This window comes from Orbicella faveolata, unplaced genomic scaffold, assembly GCF_042242905.1.
Source record: "Orbicella faveolata isolate gen_17 unplaced genomic scaffold, um_ofav_v1 contig_25, whole genome shotgun sequence".
Taxonomy (NCBI): Eukaryota; Metazoa; Cnidaria; class Anthozoa; order Scleractinia; family Merulinidae; genus Orbicella; species Orbicella faveolata.
The window spans coordinates 8,789,274-8,806,234 of record NW_028301553.1 but is presented as its reverse complement, the minus strand read 5'-3'; the positions used below and the strand labels follow the sequence as shown (position 1 = coordinate 8,806,234).

At 40.1% G+C, this 16,961-nt stretch overlaps 3 protein-coding genes across 4 annotated transcripts in view; 1 reads left to right on the top strand and 2 right to left on the bottom strand.

Annotated features, from left to right (window-relative positions):
* Window positions 1-792: 792 nt before the first annotated feature.
* On the bottom strand, window positions 793-4,299 carry LOC110050190 (thiosulfate:glutathione sulfurtransferase-like). Its single transcript, XM_020756080.2, has 3 exons — window positions 3,820-4,299; window positions 2,277-2,439; window positions 793-1,016 (listed from the first exon to the last, which is right to left on the bottom strand). The coding sequence occupies exons 1-3, from the start codon at window positions 4,172-4,174 to the stop codon at window positions 944-946; spliced, it is 591 nt and encodes a 196-aa protein (XP_020611739.2). The 5' UTR covers window positions 4,175-4,299; the 3' UTR covers window positions 793-943.
* Window positions 4,300-4,391: 92 nt separating this feature from the next.
* On the top strand, window positions 4,392-6,454 carry LOC110050192 (NADH dehydrogenase [ubiquinone] 1 alpha subcomplex subunit 1-like). The gene is made up of 3 exons (XM_089295030.1): window positions 4,392-4,599; window positions 4,722-4,805; window positions 6,281-6,454. Exons 1-3 carry the CDS (start codon window positions 4,498-4,500, stop codon window positions 6,287-6,289), a joined length of 195 nt encoding a protein of 64 aa, XP_089151156.1. The 5' UTR covers window positions 4,392-4,497; the 3' UTR covers window positions 6,290-6,454.
* A 971-nt stretch (window positions 6,455-7,425) lies between these two features.
* Window positions 7,426-16,961, bottom strand: part of LOC110050321 (dynein axonemal heavy chain 2-like) — a 75,740-nt gene continuing 66,204 nt past the window's right edge. For both annotated transcript variants that reach the window (XM_089295028.1, XM_089295029.1), the window contains 11 exons: window positions 16,045-16,236; window positions 15,209-15,472; window positions 14,501-14,613; window positions 13,682-13,739; window positions 12,488-12,579; window positions 11,950-12,025; window positions 11,300-11,416; window positions 10,645-10,794; window positions 9,773-10,024; window positions 8,681-8,831; window positions 7,426-7,993 (listed from right to left, as the gene is read on the bottom strand). In XM_089295028.1, coding sequence (XP_089151154.1) covers window positions 7,839-7,993; window positions 8,681-8,831; window positions 9,773-10,024; window positions 10,645-10,794; window positions 11,300-11,416; window positions 11,950-12,025; window positions 12,488-12,579; window positions 13,682-13,739; window positions 14,501-14,613; window positions 15,209-15,472; window positions 16,045-16,236 — 1,620 coding nt within the window. In that variant the 3' untranslated portion in view covers window positions 7,426-7,838. The remainder of the gene's footprint in view (window positions 7,994-8,680; window positions 8,832-9,772; window positions 10,025-10,644; window positions 10,795-11,299; window positions 11,417-11,949; window positions 12,026-12,487; window positions 12,580-13,681; window positions 13,740-14,500; window positions 14,614-15,208; window positions 15,473-16,044; window positions 16,237-16,961) is intronic.

Here is a 16,961-nt window from a genome sequence, read left to right as displayed (position 1 = left end):
CCCTCCAGCTCACTTCATTTTGGCTTTTCCTTTTTGTCCTATCTTCCACCATTGACCAACGACCCTGTTCAGAGGCTAAATACAGGGAAGAAATGGTGAAAAATGAAACATGTGCAGAAGTATGACTTTATTATTCCTTGTCAGGTGGTCTTGATCAACAATAAAATTCCAATACCGGTGACTGTTCAGGGGGGCGGGGAGGGGGGAAATGGAGACTGGACTCAAGAGAGTGGCAGAAATAGGCCATTTCAGAGTTGCCTTTTGCCTCTGTGTCAAAACGAGTCTTCGTGCCAAACCACTGACATGGAAATGTGTTCCACTTGCATGTTCATTTTCATGCAAATCAAATTCATTTTCATATGAAAGGTTTTCAAAAAAAACTTGTCTTGAAACAGAGGCACAACTCAAGGTAACTTGGAAATGGCCTATTGAGCTAAACAGTAATTTTATATAGAATGGATAAAGTCTGCTCCAATCTTATGTGACTAGGAACATTACTACTAACCCTGGATGGGATGTTATTCAATAACAGGTAGTTTGGTGGTATATGTCAGGTTTCTCCAACAATTTTCTAGTAATAATAATTGAAAGGAGAGAGGGGCACTGTCGGAACTCAAGAACAGTACACTTTATACCAACTTACATCCCTGGTATAGTTTAAAGCTGGATAACCCTTGGGTAGTTAATCACATTTTATTCTGGGGCCAAAATGGGGAAATATACATATTTTAACACCTTTAGTTGAATATGAAAATGATATGTTTAGTCAGTTACTACTGAAATGAAAAACAGTTTAAGATCAAAACTATCAATTTTATTTGGTGAAAAACACTATAAGAATTTATTTGCTTTACTACACCAAAATAGTTAAAATCCAGCAACTTGCTATCCCTTTGAGCCACTCAATAAATTACAATGAACTTTTACATCAACCTGTGTCAATTTAAGCATTGGATTTTTCTGTATAATCGACTTGTGATGCCCACTCTACAAAACCTCCAGGATAATGTTTTGCCCTAAAAAAAAAAGAAAAAAAAAACATTTTAGAGAGTGCATGTAAGAGTGAAGGTCCTTAAGAATAATTATATAAACTTCATGGTTACACCATCAATTCTAGTATCCAATTGGAATGTGCAGTTCCAAAAAATATCCATACCCTTCCAAGGGGCAGGGGGTCTTGTAAGATAAAATACTTTGAAGTAAAAGTGTGAACCAAAACTGGAATTTCCAGAGGGATGGGGTGGCTCAAACCAAACAACTCTCTGTAGGAGGGGTGTGGATATTTTCAGGAACTACACAATGCAGAGAAGTCATAGAATACAATACACGATTGTCAACAAATCAGAGCCAAGTATTAAATTCTGGCATTTGACAAGACAGTCTAATAATCTCTAAAATATCTCAGAAAAGCCTTAAATTCTAATTTGAAAACTTGGCTGATTGGGCTCTTCTCGTAATGTGCCAAGCTGCAAGCCAACACAGCTGTTTTTAGCTTCTTAGAAAACTCATAACTTGCTACAGACAAGCATAAAAAGCTGAAATGTCTTCAATTCCATTACCCTTAGTGTTTTCAAATAATGTAAATCTGAAGTAGGTGCAGTCCCTGCTGAAGCACTTGTGAGAGAGTCATAAGAGACACCCAGTTTATGAAAACAGCCGACATTATAAATATGGTTATGAAAAACAAAAGACCTGCCAAAGTTCTGGCAGGTGCCAGATCTTATTGAAAGCAGTGACTGCAGTGCAGCTGCTGTTAAATTAGAATATATTTCAGAAAAAACTAAAACTATATAGCTTTTTGTAATTTTTAAATTTTTTAACGAAGACTAGTGAGCAGCACAAAAGAAGACTTCTAGTAGTTGCCAGGGTTGTCATTAATTTTTTAGTCACCTGTAGCCTTATTCTCCACACCCATAGCAAATTTGTTACTTTGTGGGTGAATTCTCTAAACAACAGGGAATTTCACCCATAGCGTCAAGGGAAAATTAAGCATAGTCAGCCGTAACAGGTGTTACTGCTCATGGCCCTTAATGAGAGCCCTGGTTGCAAGCTTTTTGTTTATTTTCTCAGACAGAGATGAAACACGAGGGAAATAAACAAAAAAGCTTACAACTACAAGAAGTGTTCCTTTGCGCTGCTCACTAGTCTTGGTTAAAAAATAAAAAAAAAATAAAAAAAATAAATTAAAAAAATTAAAAAATTACAAAAAATTACAAAAAATTAAAAAGTTAAAAAATTTAATAGATCTAGAAAAGTAGAATTTGCATGTATCTTACTTAGTGAAGCCAATCTGATGGACGGCCTCCATTGCTGCTCTACTCCTAACTCCTGCTAAGCAGTGAAACACAATATTTGCATCATTCTTGCTTGGCTTTTTAACATTGTATTGTTCTTCAAATTCTTCAGGATCCATTGTAAAGGCCTCAGGAACTTTTCTTACTGAAATAAATAAAGTTTTACCAAAAGTCATGAATATATGAGGCAAAATATTTATTTATAAGTGGATGATCAGTGGCAGATCTAGGGGAAGGACCCAGGGGACCCAGGCCCCCCCTTATTTTGGGTAAGAAAAGAAGAAATAAGAGAAGGAAGGTAAGAGGGGGAGGGAAGAGAGGGTGCTTATTTGAGAGGGGGGGGTGGGCACTTATTTTAAATCTTGGCCAATAGGAGGGGCGCTTATTCGAAGGGGGCACTTATTTGAGGGGGGGGGGCACTAATTCAGGGATTTACGGTACATGAAAAAGAGTAAAGGCAATGAAACACAAACATTCTTTTTTTCCCTTTTTGAAAAAAAAAACAAAAAACAAAATCGTGCAGTTACAGAAAATATCCATACTTCACCCACAGAAGAGATTGGAGGTGGGGTGGGGGGTTCTGTTAGACCAAAAAATTTAAAGAAATGTATGAAGCTTAATCAGAATTTCCAGCGGGGGAGGTATGATATTTTCTGGAGCTACACATTGTCGATTGCATGATGGGAAAAGAAACACTTTATGCATTAGTTGTTCTTGTAGTGAGCCATTCTTGTCCCCAGAGGCTGCGCTCCTTTTGGTCAACACCAAGAATCGTGACCTCTAGGCTGGTCCAACACCGGAAGTCCGCGAATCATGATCTTCCTGTCAAGTTGACAAATCTGATTGGCTGTCATTCTCATCCCCAGAGGCTGCACTTCTTTTGGTCAGCACCAAGAATCATGACCTCTGGCCTAGTCCAACACTAGAAGTCCGTGATTCATGGACTTCCCATCACTCTGAGCAAGCTCAGAGTCAAGTCTGACAAATCTGATTGGCTGAGAATACAAAATGATTACTCCGTGCATGCTCAGAAAATTGGACTTTCCCAGAGGTCGCGATTCTTGGTGCTGACCAAAAGGAGTGCTCCTTCTGGGGAGGAGAATGATTGGCTGTGAATACAAAACAAATACTCTGCTTGCGCTCAGAAAATCGGGTCAGGCTATAGGTCATGATTCTTGGTGCTGACCAAATGGATAGCGGCTCGGGGGATGAGAATGGTAGTGTGCTCAATCAAGGCCTGACTCCTCATGTTTTTTTTGTTTTTTTTGGCAAGCAGTCTTTTAAACCAGTTTGTTTCAGATTATGATAATGAATATGAGACACTGGAGTACTAAAAATCACACTGGTGATGAACATTTAAAACTAACGATTTTTTTTTTTCAAAAGAGCAACAGTTAAGTTTACTTATAATATTATTAATTAACGCTTGAAGTAATAACACACCAATCAGACGTGCTACACACAGATCTGTGAGCTACAATAAAAATTCAGACTATATCATTAACTTACATGTAAGTCTACATACATGGTATATTCGTAGCACAAGCGATTTTTCCTGTCTCCACCAACTCGTGAGGTTCTCGAACATCAAACAGCTGAACATTGTTAGCTGTTAACATCGCCTTCAACTCTGTGATACTTATATCAGTCCAGTGTTCCAGAGGTGTCGTCGACGTGTTCCTTTTTGCACATTGTACGCTTACAGCAGGTCTTGTAATTCCGATAACGTCCAGGAAAACTCGGCTTGAGGAAGTAGTACAGGCATTTTTAGGCAAACAACTTCTCGTTGTTGCTGCAATCAATCTCGCCAACACCAACATTGCGATGAAGGAGAGATACCAAACTGATGCTCTTTTCTTATGATGAAAATCCTTTAACATTACTCTGTAGGAAAATGGAAGGAATTGTTGAATTACTGCAAGACACCGACGCCAAACTACTAGACGTGGACTTCAGCATGTTTGCTTTCATCTCCGATTTATTCCTTGAAAGATTGGCAGAGTCACCCTGGTAACTAAGGTGTATTTTGAGCCTGCGATACACTCCACTAAACAGCGTACAAGACCTTGAAACTGGAGACGAGGCAACCTCATTCCCAGTGTCTCTCATTTTCCGTCGAGGTTGGGGACGAGGCTCCGTCGACGGCCATTTTGAATTTTGTTGGAGTGTTTTGTGTAGCAAGAGAAATTCACTGTCTTTCCAAATGTGGTACGAAGCTTTGCCTGGGTTGATAATCATTGGAAGTTGCATAGCCTTCACTGGCTGGGGATTGAAGGTTGTTGACCGATTGTTTCAGGAAGGCAAGGTAATTGAAGAAAAACAACAGTCGGTTCTGATTTGGCCTTGAAGCGCTGTTGTCTTGATTTCAAACAATTAGAGCTCAGTTCACATTATAAATTTCAGGACCTGTTTCAAACTCTTTTGTAGCCTAGCAGATACAATGTGGATAAGTTTGACCAAAGAATGATTGACAGGGATGAAAAGATTACTGGATCTCAATTCAGACAAAAGGTTAGCTTGGTCATGTAATTAGAGCAGAAGTAAAGATATGCTTCTGAAAAGGGTCAGGAAAACAAACAGTTAAGCTTAATTGTAATTAGTATCACTCAACTAGTGGACTAATGCAAATCCTGCATTTTAATTGGCTATTCTACTAGAGGACTATTAGTAATTGAGCGTGACGCTTTCTTTTGTTTTATTCCCAAATAAATATTTCTTCAACTTGCATTTGCTAACGTTACTATTGCCTTTTCTGTCCGACTAGTTGGGTGATACTAATGCAATTAGACCCTTCGCCCTCAAGGGCCATGGGTCAATAGCCCATTTGGCTTCACTTCATGGGCTATTAACCCGTAGCCCACCAGGGCTACGGGTCTAATCTTCAATTAGCAACATTAAGGTTCAACAGTTGTAAGAATCGGGCTTGACCTGTCGTCAGTGTAGTGCTTAGGGTTGCTAATTAATAAACACCACAATTCTACCCTGGGTGCGCATGCCAGAGGAATATGTTTCCAAGGTGCAACGGAACGTGGCTTCAGTCTTTGGTTGCCAGCGTGACATTCTGTTGGACCTTGGAGAAAAAAGCCCTCTCTACCCTGGGGTACCCCAATTCTTAAGAAAAATTAACATTTGAAGTAGGATAATCTTTGCTGACATAATTGTTTACATTTTTCCTCATGAACAAATGTCTTTTTACAGAGAAAGCATCATGCTAGACACAAATTGACTACAAACATTTAAACAGCTTGTGAAACTTAGTAGTTGGTGAAATGTTTGGCTCTTTGGGTGTAACATTTCAGAGACACCCAATGACTGTTTTCTCTCAAATGCTTTTAAACGCTGTTTGAGGCCATCTGGAGTACTTTTAAAGCTCTGTAGGTTAATTTTAGGTTGCGCTAAGAATTTTTTATCTGTTCGGTTATTCTAGGGGAACTTGAGTATTCTCGAATTTATTAGGGCTTTTTTGTTCATTCCCCGAAAACCTTAGGTCTTATCGCCTTTCTGAAAATGATAGCTGACCTTTTTTCGGTACCCAAAACGACATTTTTTACAATCCGAAAACAACAGATATTAAATTTCCCATATTACGAAAGTTCGAGGGGACAATTCTCTTCAAAAAATCAGAGGGGATTAAAGCCCTTCCGAACAGATAATTTACCGAAACGATCTGTTGGGTGCCCCTGACATTTGAGGAGAAATTGGCTTTCAAAAACTGCAAAATTTCTGGGTGGCAAAAGTGCTGATGAGTTCATACATTCTTTGTAAAATCTTGAGTTCTTAAACCTGCGTTTTGCAAAAAGTATTTGATACATCAAGCTTTCATCCTCACTTTAAACCCTGATTGTTTTACATCAAATCTTTGCAAAACTTCAATGTATGTCACAAACATATAGATTTTGTTTACTTTAGGAACACTGATCTGGATTCCTGGGTGATAAGAGACAATATTGATCGTAACTGATCTTCTTGTTTTTTTTATTCTACAGTCTTTGTAGAGGAGCAAGGCCAAGTGAAGTGCTGTAGTTCTGTTTGTGGACTTTTGAAATTTCATGCTGGGAATATGTTCTTGTGTTAATGAAGCTGCCAGGTCTTTCGTAAACTTCATGTAATTCTGAGTACCCTTAAAATCACTTGTAAATAAACTGAAATTATCACCTTGATCTGTTTGTTTTGTGGTTGCCTTCGTTCGCAGCCTGCATCACTGTTTATTGCTCTCCTACATGCGAGGAGAGGGAAGGAGCTGCACGCACTTTGGGAAAGGAATAATTGACTGCTTTGCAAGATACTTTGTTGTGTTAAACTTGGCGCAAAACAAGCATATGAAGTCAAAAGCTTGTAGATGGCTGCCTCAGTGAACAGCAAGATGTCTGTGCCACCAGAGATATTTTTTAGAGTGACCTTAAGAGGAAAAGAGAGGGGTTTGGGTGTAACTTTTGACAGATGTGCAAGCATACACACGAACACTGATTTGGAAATTGTTAATAGAATTCTGTGACTGTCTCACTCTGAAAATTAATTTGAGGCTACTTTTAAGGGTTTCTTACAAATTTTGGCCCTTCCTGTCTTTATGCTAAACATTCATTAAACATTTTACGCAGCTGGACAAAAATGCTGCAATTTGGCTTTCTGTTACCATTTGCATCTTGTAAAAAGAGACAATGAGAAAAATCCCATGTGAAGGCTTGGTTACCCTAGCAAGTGGCCAATGTGTTCGCTGTTCACAAAGATTGACATGAGTATATCTCGTTCACAATTGACTACTGATGAACAAAAGATTCAAGCAGTTTCACCCTAAAATAAATCATGAGATCTTTTACGCGATGAATTTGGAGTACAGGAGGGGTTAATCAGAAAGGTAACAAGAGAGAGACCACTGAGACCTGAGGACAGGAATTTTTTTAGAATTTGCATGATGGAGGAAAATGACCTGTTTTTGGAGACCAGACAATATCATGAGAATGTCATGCAACGCTCCTTTTCAGTACGAGGTAGAAGGGTTGCGTGACAATTAGAGTACTGGCTTTAAAAGTACACTTGTGAACAGATGAAGGGGCGGCTGATGTTTCAGAAACAACAAAGTCCAATATGAGGGGAAAGGCTTTATAAGCTACACAACACAATACTCTGCAAGTAGTTTGAAATGGTGTGGAAAAATACTCTTTAATACAGGTACAAACCTAATTAATAAATAAATTATTTCACTCTTTGAGAGAAAAAACGTACATGTATGACGATGACAGAGATTTACAATTTTCACGAACGAAGGAGTGCTATAAAACGATGACCTCTCTCTCTAATCTTCATAAATGACAACACTAATTCATTCTAGCAGCTTTGTAATGGCAACAAGACTAGTAGAAAGAATCTTACGTTTACTACAATTTTAGGAACTTTGAATGACAATAGACTACAACAAATTATTCTACAATACAAGAACGTAAAAATATTGCGTTCAGTTTTTTGTACTCCTGGTAATGTTCATACTGTAGTCACACAATGCTTTAGTTACACGCAAGAAGTTCGAACCCGTCGAATAACCGCAGATCAATAGTCAAGACTCATCAGAATCGCCGTTCCGCGCTTGATCCAATGGTCTGACGTCATAGCTCCTGCCTTCAGGTCCACGGCCACCACAAAGGACGCTCGGCCGGACGTGCCTGCTCGGTTAGGGTAGTAATAACACGGGCAAGCGTATACACCTGCAACACGTGAGAAAATGGTTAGGGACTTCTCATGAGCAGATAACTAACAGTGTACAATGAAACCAATCTCCAGATTGAGCTACATTTAGATCACAACCCGACTGCCCTAAACACGACAGCTAGGCCAACGAGAACATAGCCCGCGAACACAGACAGATTTCCAGCGTTTATCTTACGTCGCTAAAGATCAGGTGTAACAACAACCCCTCGATACTTCTACACGTCCGCTATATCTAAAATCTGAGCAGGTCTTGGTCGGCGTTTGCGTGAAAAGAACAACGTGAAAAAGCAGCGTTAATTCAACAAATTCTACATTTTTTGGAGGAGAACCGCGAAGGATAACTTATCACGATTCTATTCTATCAACGTATCCTGCTGAAGGGTAGTTCTGTCAACGATAGACACACCAGACAGACTTGAATAATTGCACTGGAGATTTCTGAGTTAGCTAAAATATAAATTCGTGTTATAATTGAAGTACAAAGAGGTATAATGGCTCTACAAATACGCTTTACATCTTGGTGCATCTCTAAACCGTCTGCTACAAATTGACGACGCCGGTAAAATGACCACGTCGTTGAATTTTCTGTAAATCTATGTTTCTATTTGACGTCTCTTCGTATTTAGCCACAAGGTAGTTATGACACCTTGTTGACTCTCTTAATACTTATAGGAAAGACCTACCCTTGCCACTTTTCTTCTTGTTTTCAACAGGCTTGAAATGAATTGTGGGCATGGCGCTAACGAGCTGCATGGGCTCTGCTTCTATGAGGCACGCATTCTTCTTGTCCCAGCCAGCTCCTTCCAAAAAGAGCCCACGGATCCACACGCCATCCTGAAAATGAAAAGAAGAAAAAAGTCTTCGTTAAACTTTGTTCGCGTTATATTTAACGTTGTGTTTGCTAAACTATGGATTAGTGCTAGTGGGAAATTAAGGCTGCCCGTCAGAGGCAATCATCAAAACTACCACAGCACCCAAAACAAATAACTTTGTCAAACTGACTGCGCAATGTCTTGAGGTTGATGGCATCGTCCGCAAACTGGACGAGAATGGAATGAAATTCTCGAACGCCTATCCTCACTCTGATTCTCAATCAAGGACATGGTGGCTTGCATTTCCAACTAACTTAACTGCACTAATACAAGATTTTGTAAAATATGAGAAAATGACGAAGGCAGCACTGAACAAAGAAAAGTCTCGCACAAACTCTAAAAAACAATTTCACTGGACAGTTACGAAATCATTAATTACTTTTACTTTCAACAAACAAGCTCTGCAAAAACGCTGAATCGACTTTTTATTTCTGATGTTAGGTTGCTTGTGGGGCTAATTTTTTTCACTTAAGTTAAGTTTTCACAATCTGTTCGATAACAAGAGAGCTTGAGCATTAGCAAATTCTTCGTTAAAATCAACTTTCTGCAATCGTACAAGTAAAAATGCCTGTAGTTATAGGCCATCTCCGAGGTGCCTTTTGCCTCTGTTAAAACGAGTGTGTTTCCCCTCAGGTTCATTTTCACTGATGTTATACACAACATCTTCTTTCATCGCCTTTAAATTAGCTGCTAGATTACATAAATACAGCTTTGAAAAACAAGGGTGCTGGCAACCAAAAATGACCACTAAGTTACAAATTCCAGATTGTCAGTTAACACAATGACTATACAATTCAAACTCATCTTCATATGAAAGGTTCTGCATGAGGACTCATTTTGAAACAGAGGTACAAGGTACCTCGGACATGGCCAGGGTACGCTCCCCTATCCAGTCCCTCCTACCTTTGGTTGTTGTGTAATGTTACTGTCGTCCACAGTTGACACAACAAACTCCCACGACAGCGAATCCACCGACACGTTGTTCTGTCGTGCGCATGTCTGCAGCACAGCGGTTAGGAAGCCTGTGGGGAAGGTGAAGCCAGACATCCAGAATATCACAGGCTGGTGAGCTGTGGTCGCCCACTTGGCAAACTGTTCCACCCGCAGCACCAGGTCACGTGTCCAGTTACCCAGCGGTTTGTTGGACGGGTAGGCCTGGAAAAAATCGGGGAGTTGATAGGAGTCGTGTAAGTCGTGTTAGGTCGTATTTTGGAACAAAATTTCTTAAGATCGAAAGAAATCTCAAAATGATACTTAACCAAGGTAAAGAAACAGTAGCGGTGATATTAAACCAAAAAGGAACAAAGATGGCTGACTCGGATCAAGGTAAGGTTGACACGTATAGTAAATGACCAGCTTTAAAAACGTTAGGTCAAATTTTCAAGATGGGAAATCCGTGGCATGGTACCCTTTTGGTCACCATAAACAAAAGCCAAGCAAAACAAAAATAAATTTGCATTTTCAGTTAGCATCTCGCGATTACCCCTTGTCCAGATTCAACCAGTTTGCCGTACTTAACATCGAAAGAAGTACATGTAACATAATTTTTTGATAGCTCCATCTAATTTGAAGGGTTATTTTCATTAAGTGCCTTTCCCTCTACGACGAAGGCGCTTATTTCCAGAAGTCTATGGTGCTTCGTTTAAGATCGATAGTTCATCATACCCGAGTTATGGTTACAATGAACCTTCGATCAACGAACAAACGGTTTAGCGCTCATCAGGTTTGTCATATAGCGACTGTAGTAATCATGTAGGTTGTATAAGGTCACTCGCCTTTCCCCAGAGAGGAGGAACTTTGGCATCGAAGATACAATTGAATGTTTCTTCCAGATCGGAGGACATGACAACAAGACCTTTGATTCCCTTTTCCAGGTCGATTAGGGATGATTTGATGATCCGCAACAGGGCGTTGAAACGCTCAATCTACAAAGGTAAAACAAAGACGAGATTAATGGCTGGAGATAGCCTGTGAACAAGCTCCCTTCGAGGGCGAAAAAAATTCGGTCAGCGAAGCAAGTCGACAGTGCGAATGGCGAGTGAAGCGAGGCTATACTATTATGCCCAGGACTGCACGCTAATGAGATGCATACTCTAAGTAAGCATCACAAAGCGTCGTTTCCACATTTCTTCACAATTATGTGTGTTTTGGTGACCTTTTATGAATGAGGACACTTTGTGATGCTTATCATAGGGAGCGTGCAGTCTTGGACATATCCAGGCTAGAGATCGTAGAAGGTCCACTGGTCAAACGAGCATGTTTACATTGCGAACGGAGTGAATTTTGCTGCTTGTTTGATACGCAGATGATGCCAGTCCTAGGGTAGTTTCAGCTTGGTTGATTACGTGTAGGTGATAGTCGATCAGAGTGGTAGAAATCTTTCGCGCAAATCTCTCAAATCGTTCACGTGGGATAAATAATATCGCTTACTTCTTGCAGTAATACAACGTTGAGAGGAGACGGATCGTCCGACATGATTTTCGCTGTCTGTTCGTAATCGATCTCCTCAGGAACTCTCTTGAGTACATCAGCAGCAAGCTCCAGAACCTGCCAAACAAACAGAGCGAAATCAGAACCTTGTGACAACTCTCATGTTGTGCATCTTGTTGTTAAGCCTGTAGCTTGGTGTTACGTCTTTTTGTTGTTTTTTTAATGAATAAAAACCACGCAGCTAGCCATATAATAATAACCTGTACTGTAAGTACTCTTACTCTTAGAGAATCAGAGCCTTAAATGGGTGTAGCAAGATCTTTTCCTGATGTCTTTACGTCGATGTTCACATTACCGACATAAGTGATTATATCGTCAGGCATTATTACATTTGCCCGTAAAAGCGTGCAAAATGAATTGAAACCTGTGCTGTGATTGGCTACCCGAGCGGGCAAGATGGCGCTAACTTGCTCCCTCGGGACTACCCACTGTGTCCCACAAGAAAATAGCGTTCTTTTTCCATACAATAAATCTTTTATTGCCTAAGCTTGTTTGGTCAAGATGGCGGGATATTTTCCTCAGGCTTGGTCAATAACCCCTATATGTACCATTCATATCATTAAGAATCAGGTTAAGGCCTGTTTTATCACCTTTTCCTCTCTGCTTTCTCCTTGTCCAACAGAGGGGATCTGGGGTTGAAGCGAAAGTAACGTGCCAAACAGGTTTCTATGAAAAGCAAATAAAAGCAGAAGTAAGTAAACAAGACTCGGTATCCCTGAAGAGACTGATAACACAGTAAAAAATTACAGGGTTAAAAAATGTCGATTTAATTAAAAAAAAGTAGAACACGCAAAAAGAAATGATGCCTTAGCAAGATGGATTACAAGGTTACTTACGAAAATTATAATTTGGTACGTAGCACATATTTTGCACTTCACGGCTAAATCACTTCAAGTAAATTCACGGACAAGTGCCTTTCTGATGCAGTGTAAGCAGTGGCTTCTACTTTTCACTTGCAAGCCCTGAAAACTTCCGAAGATTACCATCGGCTACCCGAAAATTTCCGCAAACCTTTTTTTCACTATATCGGAAGATCATTAAAAATTCTCGGCTGTCCTACCCTTAGTTCAACTTTGAATGATAATATAATGCACGTCTTGCAATGCTACATTGTTTATTATGCCTTACTTTGTTTCAATGATCTGACTGGCGATGTCTGCATTGGGATGCTGACCGAACGCTTCTGGATGGTCCACATTAGGCAGCATGCTGATGTATTCCTGCAAATGGAAATCGCTTCAGCTGTTAGAGCGGCTTTTTATATCGACTGTCGGATGTTATCATGTACTCATTGGTTTTGCATTTGCAGATCACTGGCCAATCGCTACAATTTGTTCAAAAAATCGTGCGTCTTGCCGAAACCTATCACAGCAAACCTGCTATGTTTTCAACCAATCAGAGGCAACATTGCCTTGCGCGCGTTTTGCCGCTCTTGGGGGTTGATTGCATGTTTTCCCGCGCTTGGCAGTGGTTGGAACAAAGGCTACTGTTTTTGCTCTTCTTTTTCTTATCCGCATTAGGTTCCACTCATGGGAAGTCGGTTCCACGTTTGAGCAGTGCCGAAGCAAGATAAAATTATGTTATTCGTGGCTATGTTGATGGTAGGTAACAGTAAATAGAATTTTCTCCGATTTATTATCGTTTTGAGGTGCATCCCGGACTGTCTGTTTGGTCGACTTGATGAGCGCTCTCTGCCTAACTTAACAGTAGAATCAAAGTCAAAATCATTGCTACGTATAAGCCGTCGTCTAAGAACAGGGAAGCAAGCGAACGCATTTTAAAAAACCCCATTCCTTGCTTCCATGTTATTAAACAAGAAGAAACAAAGAGTTAACGAATTGCGCGTTTTCAGACTCAATTTACATCGGAGCCAAGGTCAGTCATATACGTCGTCGTTAAGGAAGAGAGAGAGCAAGCAATGGCATTTTAGAAAAGGTCTCATCTCTTCCTCTCTGCTCCTTAAACAACGCAGTAAAAAAGAACTAACGAGTAGCAGGTTTTGAACATCAGTTGGCATCCAGTCAAAGTCAGAGTCAAACACGTCGCTTTCTCTCAGGACCTTAACCAACCCAGGAGCAATGAGATACCCAGTACCACGTTATCAATCTTAATTGATGTTATCATTAAGGAAAAGGGAGCAACCAATGGCATTTTTAAAATAATTTTCATCTTTTTCTCTCAGGTCCTTAACCAACGCAAAAACAAAGAGCTAGCGAATAGCGCGTTTCGAACTTCACTGGAGATCACAGTCAAAGAAAAAGTCACTTATATGTCGTGGGTTCCTAAACAACGCAGGAACGAGGAGTTCACTGATTATCTTACCCTGTAGGTAGTGAGAGGACCGTCTTTTGGGATGTAATAGGTTGGCAGAGAAGACAACCTAAAAGGAAAAAAACACACGATCGTCAACTTAAGTCATCATACAACTACAATCATGACATCACATTCATCCAGTGTGTTATTTTTAGCAACAGAGAATGAACAAAAAAATTCGGAAAGCACCGAGATATTTAGGGTACTGCCCTCTCCTCGTTTGCGCGTACTTGTTTGTAAGGAAGTTATGGTTTTGTCATTTAGATCCATAGAATTATTTTACTTATCATAGCAAGTATTTGGCTAATCTCCTCCGCAGCCGTTTTTTTTTTTTGGAATGTCACGCAACGCTCCTCCCGTTGCGTGACATCCCAAAAAACGGCTGCGGAGGAGACTAGTATTTGGCAAAACTTGATAAAATAAACCAAACTCAGCCTTGATACACAAAACATTTAAACAATACGTAAGGCTACCGATATCTGGGATGAACATGGATTGTAATACAAACATTATAGAGCGGTTTTCCATTGAGTGTCGTAAAACCAAAATCAAAGTAATCACTTTAGCCAATAACAAGGGACACAAAAAAACAATGAGCCAATCAAAATTTGAAGTACATGCGTGTTGCTGACGCGAAGCGCGGGAAAACGTGTGCGAGCGATTCACGATTGATTTTGGTTTTACTTCTGATTGGATGAACAAGTGGCGCGAGTTTTCTAAGCCAAGAGCGTAGCGTAGCGATGCAAAAGGAATCACTCTTCAACACTCAAGAGAAAAATGCTCTAACAGCAAAAAAAAAAAAAAAGTTATAAAAAAACCCGGACTTACTTGTAGTACTGTGTCTGAATGGCTACGTCACAGAACTGCTCATTGATGTAAGAATGAAGAAGACGCCTGTCAAAGTCGTCTGTCACGTGACCACCATAGTTGACACCTGCCACCTAAACACATGTCAATTTGATTGTCAATCATCCACAGAGAATGGAATGTACATGTAACTTAGGACCACTCGCACTTAATTTTGATGTTGTAGAACCTGTCAAAACCCGGTTCCCCTCTCTCTTTTTTAGTTAACTAAGTTGATGAAAATAAATACGGTATAGGTTTAAGCGAGACCATCAGTTTTCAAAATTCTCTCACTTTCGGCTGCTGAAAATAGAATTTCCCTGGCCAAATATATACAAAATGTCAGATATAGCAGCGGTCTCCAGAATACCGCATAGAGCCGTTATTATAAGACTGATAAGTTTTCGACAAATTCGCTTTCATCATTAAGAAAAAAACATCGTTGAGATCACAATGACCTGAGGTGTTTCTTCCAGCCTTCAATGGCATTATAATGGTATATTGGTCTTAGCGGTGTTACAATTTCAAATTTCCCTGACTTTTCTTCAAAACGTCAACTTTCTCTGACTTAAAATAAAATTCCCTGACAATTTCCTGATCTTTAAGACCTTTTTTTTTTTTTTCCGGAGACCATTTCCTGACCTGAAGCAACCCTGTTAAACCAGACTGACCACATAAAACGAGACTTACCAGATACTTCAAGGCGTCCCAAGGTGTCTCCTCGTATTCGTCCAAGTATATACTCAGCAAGTTCTCTGAGACCTCGAAATCAGAATCATTGAAGCCGTATTGGATGTTCCAGCCAAGCATAAGAAACTTCCTCCTCTCCAATAACACGCTGTGAAAGAAACACAGCGAGAACAACAGCTTCTTGTATTTTTCCTGCTTGTGACAGCGGCTGAATTGTTGTTCTGTGATCAGCTGGTACAATCGCTTCATGTTTGCCTTCAAGCCCTGTGGAGACAAGTCACTCCAAAGGTTAGACATCGGTCTGCGGAATGATTTGTATAAGCTGAAAACGGAGGCAGCGTAGTCGAGTGGTTAGAGCGTCGGATTTGAAATCCGGAGGTTCCGGGTTCAAGTCCCGCTCTGACCACTTAGCTGGAGTTGTTGGAGTTGTTGTTTAAATATACTAGCATCACCAAAGACTATTCAACGATTTCATTGCCTCTCAAGTGCATGGCAGGAATTTTTCCTTAGAAACACGCGCAGTTAAATCACTCGACTTCAAGTCAGAGGGGCTACGTCACGGTTTGTGCATCTTTAAAAGTTAGGCCTAAATTTGTGAAGTTCGTTGTTTAAATCCTTGTTAATCTTCTCCATCCTTAACCATCCTTGTTCCTCTATGGTTTATTAATATCTCTTGGGTGTTTTTCTATCTCAGTAAACTACTATTTTCAGGTTTTCTTTAATAGAAAGGTAATTTTGTACGTGGCCAACATAACTCAAAATATTGTGACTGAGCTCCTTTAAAAACCTAGTCCTTTGCATAAGACGAATTATGAAAACTGTAACGCTGTACTGACCTTGGGAGGCTCTGTAGTCATCTTGATGCCGACCTGCAGGATGGAGATAGGGAACTCTGGATGAGGGCTGCTGCTGAGCCACAGTCTGAAGTCAGGGTGCGGCTCCTCCACCTGTAGCTGCTCCACTAACTTGTCAAGCTGAGGCATCCAGCTCAAGGATAAGTGACAGTTGGCCAAGAATACCCAGTTACCCTGAAACAATAGGTACAGATCAGTATTGTAATTTCTGACGATTGAGGGACGAATTAGTCAGAAATTATTATACCATCGTAGAACGTTTGGGACTTTTTAGGCTTTTAGCGGGAGATCTACAATGGGCGACAAAAGTATTGAGACACTTATAGAAAATGACTCTATTCGATATTTAATCTCTTGTTCTAGTTTATTTGCGTCTAGCGTTGATTCTCTGATATCCCCAGTCCCCCAATTCAATGTTGTGTAGGCGCTGTGGTCTGTGCACTCCTAGAAATAAAAAAAATCAACATTGTTTGGGCGGGGTAGGGGATAGGGGGTAAGGGGGGAAATGTTCCCAAGGCGCTCGAAAATCGAATTTTATTACAAAGTGTCTGAACACTTTTGTCGCTCATTGTAGGTCATTTTGGGTAGGTCAGTCTTCGTGTTCGTCCACTTTTTTTTTTATCAAGCTGTGTAATTGTAAAATGTTCTACCTTACTGATTTTGTACCCCTTCATCGGGATCTCGTTTTGCTGCATTAGATGAGGAACACATTCCCACATATTTTTTGCCCACATTTAAAGGGTGGTTTTTTTAGTGATTTTTCGTATCTGGCGTAGCACAGGTTCAAATTGTTAAAAGCAATAGTTGTAATTTGCAAGGATAGAGACTATCTTATCAGACGGAATACATCTGCATCAGATGACAGACTAACTGCGGACGCATCCTCAATAAATTTTTCA

Excerpts from the sequence above, each read along its gene's own strand:
- LOC110050190 (XM_020756080.2), bottom strand. The coding sequence starts at position 4,174 with ATGTTAAAGGATTTTCATCATAAGAAAAGAGCATCAGTTTGGTATCTC. Across the intron at positions 2,440-3,819 it reads TTGTGCTACGAATATACCAT|TAAGAAAAGTTCCTGAGGCC; the intron begins GTATGTAGACTT and ends TATTTATTTCAG. Across the intron at positions 1,017-2,276 it reads CATCAGATTGGCTTCACTAA|GGCAAAACATTATCCTGGAG; the intron begins GTAAGATACATG and ends TTTTTTTTTTAG.
- LOC110050192 (XM_089295030.1), top strand. The coding sequence starts at position 4,498 with ATGTGGTACGAAGCTTTGCCTGGGTTGATAATCATTGGAAGTTGCATA. Across the intron at positions 4,600-4,721 it reads GATTGTTTCAGGAAGGCAAG|CCTAGCAGATACAATGTGGA; the intron begins GTAATTGAAGAA and ends ACTCTTTTGTAG.